General features: G+C 44.8%; 1 protein-coding gene across 2 annotated transcripts in view; it reads right to left on the reverse strand.

Moving 5' to 3' along the window:
- ZNF366 (zinc finger protein 366) overlaps positions 1–13,125 on the reverse strand; it is a 64,023-nt gene that overhangs the window by 13,987 nt on the left and 36,911 nt on the right. For both annotated transcript variants that reach the window (XM_003785899.1, XM_023510916.1), the window contains one exon: positions 2,934–4,279. In XM_003785899.1, the coding sequence (XP_003785947.1) occupies positions 2,934–4,265 (1,332 nt within the window). In that variant the 5' untranslated portion in view covers positions 4,266–4,279. The remainder of the gene's footprint in view (positions 1–2,933; positions 4,280–13,125) is intronic.

Raw genomic sequence — 13,125 nt, forward strand, 5'->3', positions numbered from 1 at the left:
ATATATATTAATCTGAAAACCCCAAACTAGCCAGACCACTAGAGGAAAAGAAAGCTATTGGTTTCCTTGTTTCTGCTGCTGCCAGGGTTACTTCTGCAGTAATAGTTCTTAGGGATTAGCAGGATTTCAGTAAGAGCACTGTAAAATGATATGCAAAATGAGTCTATAATCCAGCTATCATGATCATGGAAAAATAAAATCTTCTAAACTGATATTATCATTTATCTCATGAAAACTAATTTCCTTTTGAGTTCTCATTAATGGGCTTGAAAATCCCAGAAGAACAACGCATAGTCATACTTCAGTAAGTTGTAACTTGATAATCACTCTCTTGAGTTGGTCCCTTGGGTTCCCATAGGCCATCCTGACCTGTATGTAACATGGTTATGGAGCTTGGACTAAGCCAGCCACTTTTTATAAAGAAATTCGGCAGGAGTTAGCTTTCTAAATTAGAAGACAAGATGGTGGGTGTTCTAGTTTCCTTGCTGTGTGTGGAGGTGTGTTTGACTATTTAAGCATCACTGAGAACACTTCTGGAACTCAGCTTGAGTAGCAGGGCATTTGTTAACCCTGATTAACCACCTCTTTCCTGAAAAGGCCTTTGCAACAGATCTTGACCCAGAATGACTTTGGGGGAGAAAAACAACCAAGGCACTAAAATGAAGGTTATTACAGGATCAGAATAAATTATTTAGTGAACAACTATAAAGCCTATATTGCCTGATATTCATAGTGGGTGAGGAGGGAAGGGTTCCAAGCTCAGCTCTGACTCTCTCTGTCTGTATTTCCATTTCTTTAATTTGGGGTATGGTAAGAAAGCACCATGCTTCAGTTGCTGAGCCATGGCACTAAAGGGTGGATTGGAGTCTCTGCCCTGCCATTTACTAGATCAGTCCCACGGTCTTTTCTGGTGAAGGCTTTTCATCTCAAGATGGATGTGGTGGATCATGATGACTTTGGGGTTCTCTCCAGGCCAACACTCTCTAGCCTAGATGACTGCAGATAAGTGTAGATTTGTGCTAAGAAAGAGATTTAGAAATCAACCTCCTTCAAAAATTAAAATTTAATGTCTAACCCCAAGAAGATGAATTTTTAATATGCAGTGCATATTTGAACAGTTTAAAATTGTAAAACTAATGAAATAGGTTTTCTTAATGGGTTTCAGAATTTCTTCTCTCAAGATTTCCTCTGGGCTTGGCCTTGATCCAGGTGTCCTGAAAACCAAAGAGAGGTCTCTATTTATCACTGTTTGGGAAATTCTTTAAAGAGACTTCCTTGTCCAAAGTAGGATTCACGTGTGGGTTGGCCTAGAATACCAGTGAACAGGAGCTTGGACACAACTTTGGGGCAACAAAGGAAGCTTTTGTCTCTCTGATAGTATCACTGAAATTACAGAGAGCCTGTGAGGGTGGAAAAAGGGACATTTCAATTGCAGAGTGTTCAAGACCCAGGTACTGGTATCAGAGACCCCTGACGGACCTCTCTATGTCTCGGTATTCTCATCTGCAAATCAGGAGTAGCTCTTAAGAGATTTTAAGAAGCCAATGAAAATTAAATGAAAAATAAAACACCTGCCGTAAAGACAGTGTTCAGTAAATACTACTTTTCAGGCTGACACTTCCAGTTAACATGCATTTTGTTTCTTAATTCGAATGAAACTTATTTCAGACAACAGGCTGCTTCTCCCATTTTGACTTCATTTTCTACTATCTCCCAGAATCTCTATATGCTCTAAAATGCACCTTTGATTGCTTTTCCACATAGCTAGTAAAATAAGTGAATGATCTCTTTGTGGCTGAATCTTAGGCGCTCTAGATCCTTTGTTGATAGTTCCTGCCCTCAGCAGGCATCGCCCCTCTGGATGGTACCTACAGGAGCCTGTTGTAGGGGACGGCACACATTTTATCTCTGCTGCAGAATCAGAAAATGCTCCGTCCTTTGTCATAACCTAACTAATGAAACCCATGATAGCAGAGCAGAAACATTATCTTGGTTGGGCAAAGTCCTCTTCTGACTTTTCAGAATGAAAGAATGTTTTAGAAACTGTGGCTTGCTAAAATTCTCTCCTGCCAAGAAAGTCACTTGAGGTCAAGGGTGTGAGGGTAGGGGTTAGTGGGGCACAACTCCTATCTTGGAAACTCAAAGCAGACCCAAGTCAGTTGAGCTGAGACTAAGATTTCAGGGACGCCACTACGGCCTGGTTTCATTTTAGCCTGAATAGCCCCAGGGTTTTGGTTGCAAATTAGTTTGAACTCAGACTCTTGGGTGTGTATTTCTCCTGACGATCTGATCACAGAGAAGATGAAACCACACCAAAACCAGAGAAGGATGCCTTCTCCTGCCTGCTACAATACAAACCACAGGACACTGAACTCGACCAGGGAGGGCCTCAACCTGGGGATAGGCAGGGCCTCAACCCAGGGATAGGCAGGGCCTCCAAAACTCTGCCAAGCTCTGCTCCCCTCGGAGACCCTGCCTATGAAGCAGGTCTCACAGCTGAGGGAGAATACAAACCAAAGGTAGCCACTGCTTCAACAGCAAAAGACCAAGAGAATTCTCTAGAAGAAGGCTCTCACTAGTACATCCCAGGCACAGAGGCGATCTAGCGTCTGATAACACACTCCTGCTAGTGCCCTGGCTGAGGTTTCTGGAAACATTGTAGGGATTCCTGGGGGCTGGGAAGCAACAGCACTGCAAGCAGCTGTTTCCTTCATCCTTCCTCGCCCCCTCCCCAGATGTCTGCATTATCTATCTCCAGGCCCCCTTAGACTCTGGAAGGCTGGTTGGGGAAAGGGTCTGATGGGGGAGGAAGGACCTCAGGCTGGAGTAAGGGAAGCGGGGCGGCCAGGGTGACTGCTCCTCGGGGTCAGAGGTGGGGAGCGGTGCTGTCCCGGGTGCCCGCCCCGCTCCAGCGCCCCGGCGGCCCGCAGTACCTTGTGGGTGAGGGAGTGCTGCTTGAGATGGTGGGGCTGCACGAACTCCATGCCGCACTCGGAGCAGATGTAGGGCCGGATGTCCTTGTGCTTCATCATGTGGTTCTGTAGCTGGCTCGGGTACTGGAAGGTCTTGTCGCACTCGGAGCAGTTGTACTGGATGGGGCCGCGGTGCGTGGTGAGGTGCCTCTTCAGCTGCGCCAGGGTGGGGAAATCGAGGCCGCACTCCACGCAGATGTTCTCCCGCCCGCTGGCGTGCTTGGCCTCGTGGGCCTTGAGCTCGCTGGGGTAGGCGAAGCCCCGGCCGCACACGCGGCAGTTGTGCGGCTTGACCTCGCTGTGCTGCATCATGTGGCGCTTAAGGTGGCTGGTCTGGGTGAAGGCCTTGTGGCACACCTGGCACTTGTGAGGCCGCGTGCCCTGGTGGGTCAGCATGTGGGTGTGCAGGTGGCTGAGCTGCTTGAAGAGCTTCCCGCAGCGGGTGCAGGCGTGCGGCTTGATGCCGCTGTGGCCCAGGATGTGCGTCACCAGGTTGTACTTGGAGGTGTACGACTTTTCGCAGGTGGGGCACTGCCAGCGCTTCTGCGCGCCGCCCACGTCCACGTAGTAGCTGTCGTCGATCTGCACGTTCACGTCCACCCTCTCCACCTTCTGCTTGGTCTCCTCGCTCTCCTGGGGCTCGGCTTTCCGCGGCAGCAGAGGCTCCGGCGGCTGCTTGGGCAGGAAGGTGTGCCGGCTGAAGGGGAAGGGCGACGCCGCGGGCACGAAGAAGGGGAACACGAGGCCCGGGTGGACTTTGGGGTAGCAGGGGAAGGGCGTGGGCAGGAACGGAGGCGGGGTCGGCTGCGGCCACACGGCGCTGGGCTTGAGGGGCTCCTGCTTGACGGGCCTGCCCCCCGGAGGCTCCAGGCCGCGGTAGAACTGGAAGCCCACGTCGCACAGATCGATCATCTGCGAGTCGTACTTGGGGCGCGGCGGCGGCGGCGGGAACAGCAGAGGCAGGCGGGGAAGGCCGTGGCTTTTGTTCTCCGAGTGGAGGACCACGGCGGCTTCCTCCGCAGGGTGGCTGTAGGGCACCTTGGTGGGCATGCTCTTCCGTTTCCGAGACCCACCTCCTTCGAAGACCCCGGGGAATCCGTCTAGATCTCCCGGAGGAGGTTCATACCGGAACTGGGAGAAGGGTCCCCGGAGAGCCTCCGGGAAGGGATGCCTGGGGGGCGCCTTCCCTCGGGAAGCCCCTGGCTGCAGGTAGTGGGGAAGGGCAGGGATCCTCTTCACGCCCAGGTTGAAATGCCCATCCTCATCTTTGATCACTTTCAACTCCTTCTGCATCCTTGGCAATTTTCCTTTAAAGAGAAAGAAGCTTATTGTGTATTGTTTAGTTTTCAACGCTCTTTTCCGTTAAAGGTTTTGGCTAACTTATCAGTATTAATATATGAAGAGTAATACTTGTTTGATGCTGATACTTATTTATTCCAGGGCTGTTTAAACTATCATTTCTCTTTCTCTTTGTAAACCCATTTACTAATGTGGAAAGCCCTGGCCTCTGGAATGGGACTGGGAGACAGAATCAAACTGCACTCCAGTGTAAACCCAGCTACAGAACCGCAGGCTAGGATGGGCGTGGGCATGGACGTGTTTGGGAAGAAACCTGAGAGCTTTTCTGATCTTGTCCTCTCCAAGAGGAGGGCACCAAGGCAGGGAGAGAGGAAGTGACATGCTCACTTCGCAAGCCACTCAGTGGAGGAGTCAGGGCTGGACACATTCCGTGGCAGCCTTTCAGTCTGAGGTGTAATTATATCTGCTCATGGTGTCTTTTGGGTCTTTTGGGTCATTTCTTCTGTAAGGAAAACCATTTTCACTGCTATACCTTTGCTCAGACCTTCACTGCTGGAGGCTGAGGATATTCAAGGACACACAGGAGAAGTGTTAATGCTCAACTCAGCTCTAATATTTCCCGAGGATCCACTTGAGTCCCATGTGCTGCTGAGGTTTATTGAGTGAATGAGATTAACATGATTAAGAACAGCATTTTGGGCAACCCAGTATTAAAAAGTCATCTTGGTAATGTATGCATTCTAATCTTCAACCTGAAGCAACTTCAGATAAAAAATTCTAAGATTCTAAAGCTGCACCTGAGGCTCACTTTCCCTAGGTGTCACAGTGAAGGGTAGCCTAGGTGACCCTGTGGTGGCTGAGATTTCCCCCACAGAGCCAGTACTGCACCCTGGTAACCACATGGAGCATGTCTGAAAGAGCCAGTAGGGCTGGAGTCTGAGAGAGGGGCCTTCTTGCCCTGTTTCCAGCTTCCTCACATAGATATTGACAGAATGAAGCAAGTAGCTGATACCCCATTTCCCGTGGGGGCCCTTTCTCCTTACGTACTCTGAGTTTGAATGGGATCAATGCCTTTCCTCATCAGAGTCTCCCATGGAACCAGTCGGCCTGGCCAGGTGTGGAGTCTGACCTAGAGCCACAGGAGACAAGGTGGGCACAGATCCTGATCCAACTCAGGGTTCTGGCCCCTGGGAATGGCTACAAGCCAGCCAGTGTGGGGCGAAGGGCCTGGGGGGAGAGGGCCAGCAGCTTTCAATCACTTTCTACAGTCCTTGGTGAGGCAGATGCAGGTTTTACAAATATCCAGATATTCCAGACTTGCATGCGTGTCTTTTGGAGTGGTTTGTGAACTGTAGTATAATTAAAACAAAATGAGCCTTTTGAAATTTAGTTCCCAAGTCCATACACAGACTGTTCAATGAGGGAAAAATATATATCCTTATATGAGTATTTGGGCATTTTGAGAAATTACTATGTGAAAATGGACAGAAGACTGAAAAATAACATTAATTAATGTTATTTTTTAATTAATTAATATTAATTAATATTAATATTTGCTTTGTGTTCATGTGAATAGGAAGACAGCTCCAGCTTGTCTTCTTACCATGGGTTTGGGGCTTAGTAATTAGGAGCCAGAACTCACGATCCAGCAAATGGGAGGCCCAGCTCGTGTCTCAGTCCTGCGTCTTCCTCACATTCTTACTGAAGTGCGAGGTCTTCCTCCACTGCTGCCTCAAGGACCAGGCACTTGTAGGAAGTGATGAGGCCAGTAAGAGAATGGAATTTGTAGCTTTATGGGACCCGGAGGGGTGTGGATGGGTATTAAAATGAGAGTCCTGGTATTGCTGCTATCAGAAAGGACCAGCAGGAGGATCGGGAAGCAGACGCTCTTTGATGGCTTTTCATGTTTACTAGACCGTCTCTTGGCTTGCAATTCAGCACGTCCTGATCCCTAGATTCACATAGAGTTATAGAGGGTGTGGCCCTGGTCCAAGAATTTGTTGCACCTATAAAAATAAGGGGCTTTCAACAGGGTAAATGTGTCCTATTGAATTGGAGGGGAAAATGACAGATCTTTTCTCTGTAGTTTCATTTTGGCTGAGGTTGGTTTTGTAACCCTTTTGGAGATACGGTCCTTTGTGCAAAAAGGCTGCTCAGACTATAAACGACTCTTCCAGGCTGTAAGTGCCTGTAATGAATCACAGCAGAGTCCATGTGAAAGCAACTGGTTCTCTTTGTTTTATTTTTGCTCTGAATCAAAGGAACAGTAATACCTGGTTCATATTAGAGAGCCTTGTTTGAGAATTAGTTAAAAAGAGACATGTCAGAACATGGGTCCAGACTTACTGAGTTTCTTGTGTATTTTATTGTTGAGAAGGCACTTGAAAATATATGGCTAATGGTGGGTGGCGTCATTATACTATGTGCTGTAGCTACCTACTTGGAAAGGAATGTTATTACTAATTTTGAAACTGAAGATATTTTAATTTATGCACACTGGTATTGCCTTTTGTTAATATTTGATTTCAGTTGTGACATAATCAACTAAATGATTCATTTTACCCTATTAGGAGTATCACTCCTAATAAAATGATAATCTCAAATGCATATTTATTTTTAGTGTTTGCATTTTTATGTGATCACCTTTAACCTAGTAAAGCAAAGAGACATTGGTGAACAGAGGTAGTATGTCTTCTTAAACATAAATGCCACAATTATGTCCCCAAATGCAAAGACTTTACACATGTGCATTTTCACTTCTTACCCATTTTAATGTCATAAAATTATTTTTCCCCAGTTTCTCTTTTGTGTATGCCTTTCAAATAGTAGTTTGTGTGCTCTAGAATAAAATCAGCAATTCAGGAGGTTTAAAAAACATGAGAGTCTATCCATGGATATGTTTTCAAACCTTTAAACCATTTCTATTTCTAACCATCTATTTCTATCTAAAGATCTTAAGGAGCATCACCAGTCTCTACAGAGGCCAAAGAGAACTAGATCTGCTTTCCCCTTGGTCTTCTCTAAGAGAAATCAACAATGCTGCTGCTAGTTATTAATATCCTGGACTTGGGGAACCAGGTGATAAGGAAGGAGGAGCCCCAGGGGGTAAAACAGCAACAACAACAAAACCCAGAAAACAAACCTATATTGCAGATGGAGAGTGTTAAAGGGATGAGTAGGGAAGGGATCTTCCTTAGGAGGTAATTTATCTTGAAATCAGTCAAGTTAAAACTCTGAGTGCCTTCAGTAAAAATATTAATAGACTCCTAGAAAACCTCAATGTGCTCCTCCCACATGTTCCCTTCTATTGCTAAAAATAGATCCACAGGCATCCATGACAGCTACGGGATTCTTATTCAGGAGGCAGGAAAGGCTTGGAGACAGCAGTCTGGTTAGGAGACCCAAAACATGGCTATGGGGCCTGCAGGTGGAAGGGGAAGTCGCCAGTGCCTCTGTGAGTCAGTAATCCATGGCTGCTTCCAGAGCCCCACCAGGATGAATTGAAACAATTCACAGAAAGAAAGAAGAACTGAAATGGTAAAAGGAGACAGCTATGGGGGGGTGGTAAGAGCGTTGGGTTAGAGCCTGAAGATCTGGGTTTGAATGTTGGTTTTGTGTTAGCGGCTGTGGGGGACTGAGCGAGGTGATTGTGAGGTTTGGTTTTCTCATCCGTGAAATGGGAGTCAGGATGTCTCCTATAGGGTCATTAGAGTGTGTATGAGAATGTGTGGTAAACCCTAGGCAGTGGTGCGTCCTTGAGGGATATGGAAAAGAGTGGATAGCAGAGAAGAACTGGCTTCTGATCAGTGGATTAATGTTGGCTGACATACCATCTGTTTTCCAAGCTGAAGCTCTTGGCTACCACTAACTGGCATCTGGACCTCTGCTTTCCATGCTCAAAACCAAGACTTTACTCATTTACCTGGAGTTGGTCCTGTCACAGCAGTGAATGTGCACTGCACTCAAAGAGGCCAATGGGTATAGCCAGGATGAGTTTGCTCATTCAGTGTGAAGGTAGACCTTGCTATTTAAGCATATGTCCCCCCTTCCTCCCTATGGCTCCTTCCCATTTCGGAGATATCTTCCAGCTCACACTCACAGCAGATTGCTCTGGAGCGTGGGGAGTCGAAGCAAGGGGATCAGCTGGTCCTGTGAGCACTTTTAGCCAGAGTGTGAGAAGCTAAAGGCTTGCCCCTACGCTAATATCATCAGTGATATTCCTCTGGACAGGAGGACCTGTTTGTCAAACCCAAAGTCTCAGACCCTGGGATAGTGCTGGGTCAACAGGAGCAAGGTAGGTCTTGCAATTCCTGCTGGACTGTGAGAACAGGGACGGGGCTTGTTTTAGGCACTGCTCTAGCTCCAGCCTCATGCTTAGCTCAAAGTAGATACTCAATAAACCTCTTTGGAATGAGAGAAGAAATGAATGGTTCTTATTTTTGAAGTCTCCACACCAACTTTAAAATATATAATTTTATCTCACATCATTTAGACCACAGGTGACTTTTAGTATGTCCCTCAGAAGATCAGCACACTCATAAGCTCTTAGGTGGTTATTTGGAAGAACTCAATACATCCCCCTCATGTGAACTGTTGCTTCAAGGGCATCATTCTCTGAACCTACTCTGACATTCAGGGTAAGCCCTAAATCCTGGCTACACCAATGCTGGGGAGCCATTTTCAAAGGGCCACAGATTCTGCAGGCCACCAGGAAACAGATTCTCAAATGTGTCCAAAACATATTTCTTCTGGACAAGAAAAATTCCAAAAGGCAGTCAGTGATAGATAGACTAAATAGAAAGGTTGACTCCTGGATTGAGAACAGGAAATGGAAACGAAGAGTAGATGGTCACCCAGCACTCTCCCACCCAAAGGAAATGGTTGGGAAATTAGTAGCAGTCTACCCTTTGTACTAATGAGAGAGGGAGAAGACTTTAATGTAATTGTACATTCTCTTATAATGGTCAGAGACCTTACCTAACGTGCATGATGCAATGTACATTTCAAAACTATTAAGAAAGGAGTATAATTGTGATGGATGTGTTACTTAGTTCAATGTAAGCATTTCACATTGTATATTGAAGCAGTGTCCTGAACCCCATAAATGCATCAATGTACAAGGTTATGATTTAATAAAAAACAATTTAAAAAAAATGATCAGAGAACGTACTGAAGTCCTTGACTTTCTATGATGTATCACTCAAATCCTACAGGCTATAAATCAAGCAGCAAATAGTTTGACAAAGAAAATATTGGGTTAATCTGTGTAAAAGGAATCTGGGACTGCAGAATATCATCTTTGTCTGGCATTATCTGTGAGAGTTAGTTATGAGGAAAGAGGGAATCAATAAATTTTAAAACCCAAACAAAAAACACCTCTTTGAACCATTAGGACCAATTAGAAACGTAAGGCTTAACCAAGATGAAACCACATTTAGTTTTGGGGGGAAATGCTGCTAATAATGCTCCGTAATTGGGAATTCACCTACTATACCAAAATATAAATATTCCCCAGTTAAAATTACTGGTATTTTGTAGTTCTCATTCAAACTGAAGGTCATTCCAGTAAATGCTATTAGAAGAGTCACGGTGAGTCAGCATGCCAGGGGAAGATCTGTTATATCTACTCCAGGACACTGATTTCTGTTTGTTCTGAAATTCATGAAAGAATATTCATTCTCACATGAAAGTCAGAAAATAGGTTCTTTATTCCTTGAAGATGCCCTATGTTTCATTGGAAAATGTTTCATTTTATTATTGGAGGGCCTGGCTTCCCTTTTAACATGAGATAGTGACTGTTTATGTGGGAGCTCACCTGGGAGCTCTGCTCTTAACAGAGATGGAAACAGGGACCAGGGGACAGTCAAAGGAAAGGACAAGAATAAGAAGCAGACATAATAAGAGAAACAGGCAGGACAGAGGAAGATGGGATAGGATATGTTAATATAGTAAAACCTCCATAGTTGACCATCTCCTTAAGTTGACCTAGCTTTCATAGACCAGACGTGCACCACACGTACATATCACTACAGTAGGCCTACTTCCTTATGTTGACCAACTCTGTATTTTGCCCATCTGTTACAGTCTTTTGGGTATAACTTAGAGGTTCTATATGGCCTGGCCATCATCCTGTTTCTGTTCATGCAAATAGCTCTCATTTTAAGGCTTCTCTGAAGTGGGATTTTTATTGACTCAGCCAGTTCTTTCTAAATTTATATTAATGGCCAGAAACTTTGAATCTTAAAATTAAATATTCTAATGTTTCAACATGATTGTCTTAATACATGTGGAATTGTACTATTGCATTTTTCACCTGTGGGTATTTGGCAAGTAATTCAGTCTTGCATTCCTGTGATGAGCAGGAATGGAGGAGTCTCTATACCTGTCCAGCCAGTGGAGCAATGTGTTGTCAAGGGGGTTAATGCCCTGTCTCATCATTCTCTGGGCCAGTGCTAGAGCCAAAAAGAGGTGAGCAGATGCCTGGTGGCCAGACCCCAAGGCCCTTCCAATATTCCCCTGGGCCCCATTTAATTTATAAACTCATTCTTCTCATTTCATTAAAAAATGTAATTATGGGCTGAGTCCTCCAGGTGGCCAGAAAGTATTAATTGGTGATGGGACTTGTTCATACATCAAACAGTCAATTGAACTAACATCATAAATGAAACATTCCTAACAACCACCAAGACATAAGGTCAAATTCAGTTTTTGTGTTACTTAAATTTTCCATTATGACTGTCCACATATACCATTTTTATGCATTGTTACAAAGCTCTTAATAAAAAAATTAACAACAACAAATTCAGCTACGAATTTGCATAGGTTAAAATGAAACCTTGCATAGGTTTCATTTGGGAAAGATAAGTTTTTAAGTGCCGAATACCTAGGGCTATTTTCTGGAAAGTAGGACTAAGAATAATTATTTGAGGGCTAGAACAATGCTAGCACGTTGGGGTTATCTCTGTCCTCGTGACCCATTTCAAGGAAGGAAACCAATTGGAGATATGACTTAGCAGTTCTCTTTCCCAACCCTCAGAGCTAATACATCTCTTGTGGATGGAGCAGCAAATGTGAAAATTTTTCTCCACTTTTTTGGGGGAAAAATGTCCTTAGGATATATGTTGGATTTTTTGTTTTACACTCATAGATCAAACAAACTTGATAAACTTACTCCTAGCTAAGCAAACATACACATGCATGTCATGCATTTTAGAAAGCTTCTTTTTGCCCAACTCTGAGAATGGCAGCTTGGGAAATCCCCAGCAACAGTCAAGGTGAACAGACCCCATGCCTCTAATCAATTCATATTTATCTAGTAAATTCAATTCATTATTATCCCCAATAATATGCATACGGCATATAAAGATGGGGAACTTTGTTATATGCATTTAATGATATTAATTCCTGCACTATCCCTAGGGAAGATTTTAAATATGGCAGACACCAGCATTTTTTTCCTTGTATTCTATTCAGCAAGAATATTGTGGGGCAGGGAAAGTACATTAAGTCACCCTTTAAGCCTTTGGCCCTGACTGCATGTTCAGTAAACAATCTTCTATAATCGCGCCAACATTCTTTGAAAGGTAAAATAGTACCATCAGTGGACAACATCAGTCTGGTCATTAAAAAATATACTCCTACCTCTTGTAAATAAATAAATTGGTATTGATATCAGGTCCATACATCACTCTTAGGCATCATTTCCCCTACACTTAATTGATTTCTCTGACCAAACAGAGCTCATGCTTAATCTCCTCTCTGACAGGCCCAGTCCTGAGTCATGGCGGCCCCACCAAGTGCTGCTCACGCATGCAACCAGCTTCTTTCTTTCTTTGACACATTTCATTGGCTATATCAGCCAAAGTCCAGCAACTGTCTGCAGAGCAGGAGGTGGAGAGAACCTCCCCTCGTGGAGTCTTTATGGAGCTTTGGAGATGAAACCATCTTTTCCACAAGAGCTGGAAGCAAACTCTGCACTTCTCTGAAATCTATCATAATTGCTTTATGCTCCGTTCATTGCTGGGGTTCTGTGCTCCCTGCCACATTTCGGTGTAGTGGATGCCTTGTATTTCCAGCATAATCCGATCAGAACTTTAGAGGTTTGCCTGGTGCCTTATATATGGCTGGGATCCAATGACTACTTGGGGAGATACTTAACAAATAACCCCACTTTCCAGCTTGCTATTGTTCCCTGACCCCAAAGAAATTTGGTGTGTTACCTGAAGACAGGGCTAGCTGGTGATTGTCCTGTCCCAGTTTAGCTCAAGCCAACCTCACATAAATTATCTGCCAAGACCATCTCCAGTGAGGAAGGTGGGTTACTCAGGGCATGGCAGTGACTGGGACAGTGACCTTCAGAAGGTTTGTCCCTGCTTCCTCTCCACTCAGGCTCCTGGGCCAGTGTCTGCTCTGTTTTTTTTTTTTTTTTTTTGACATGAAAGATGAAATGTCCTTTTCCACTGAAATAATATAAGTGAATGTGGGAGAACTCTGGAAATGCCCAAGGTGACCATAGTTAAATGCCACTGAGCCTCGGAGAGAGTGTGTCACCACAGGGTAGAACATGCCCACATTCCAGCAAACACTGTCCTGGGAGGACAGGCTGCTGTGATTTCTCACCTACTCAGCAGCTTCAGGCCCCCCCCAACCCCCGACTCTCCATGCAATGCCCATTCACTTTGTCAAAATGCCCATCCTTGTGGGACCCCATCCTCTCTTTTTGTTTTACATGGACAGAATTCCTGCTGGATTTCCACTTTGGATGAGTGATTGCTCTTCATGTGGACATCTTTTCTCCTCCCTCAAATTTTTAGTTCAAGGTCTTCTTATTCAATTGCTTCATTTTGATTTTTTC

This window comes from Otolemur garnettii, unplaced genomic scaffold, assembly GCF_000181295.1.
Source record: "Otolemur garnettii isolate 467f Iridium unplaced genomic scaffold, OtoGar3 scaffold00017, whole genome shotgun sequence".
Classification (NCBI taxonomy): domain Eukaryota; kingdom Metazoa; phylum Chordata; class Mammalia; order Primates; family Galagidae; genus Otolemur; species Otolemur garnettii.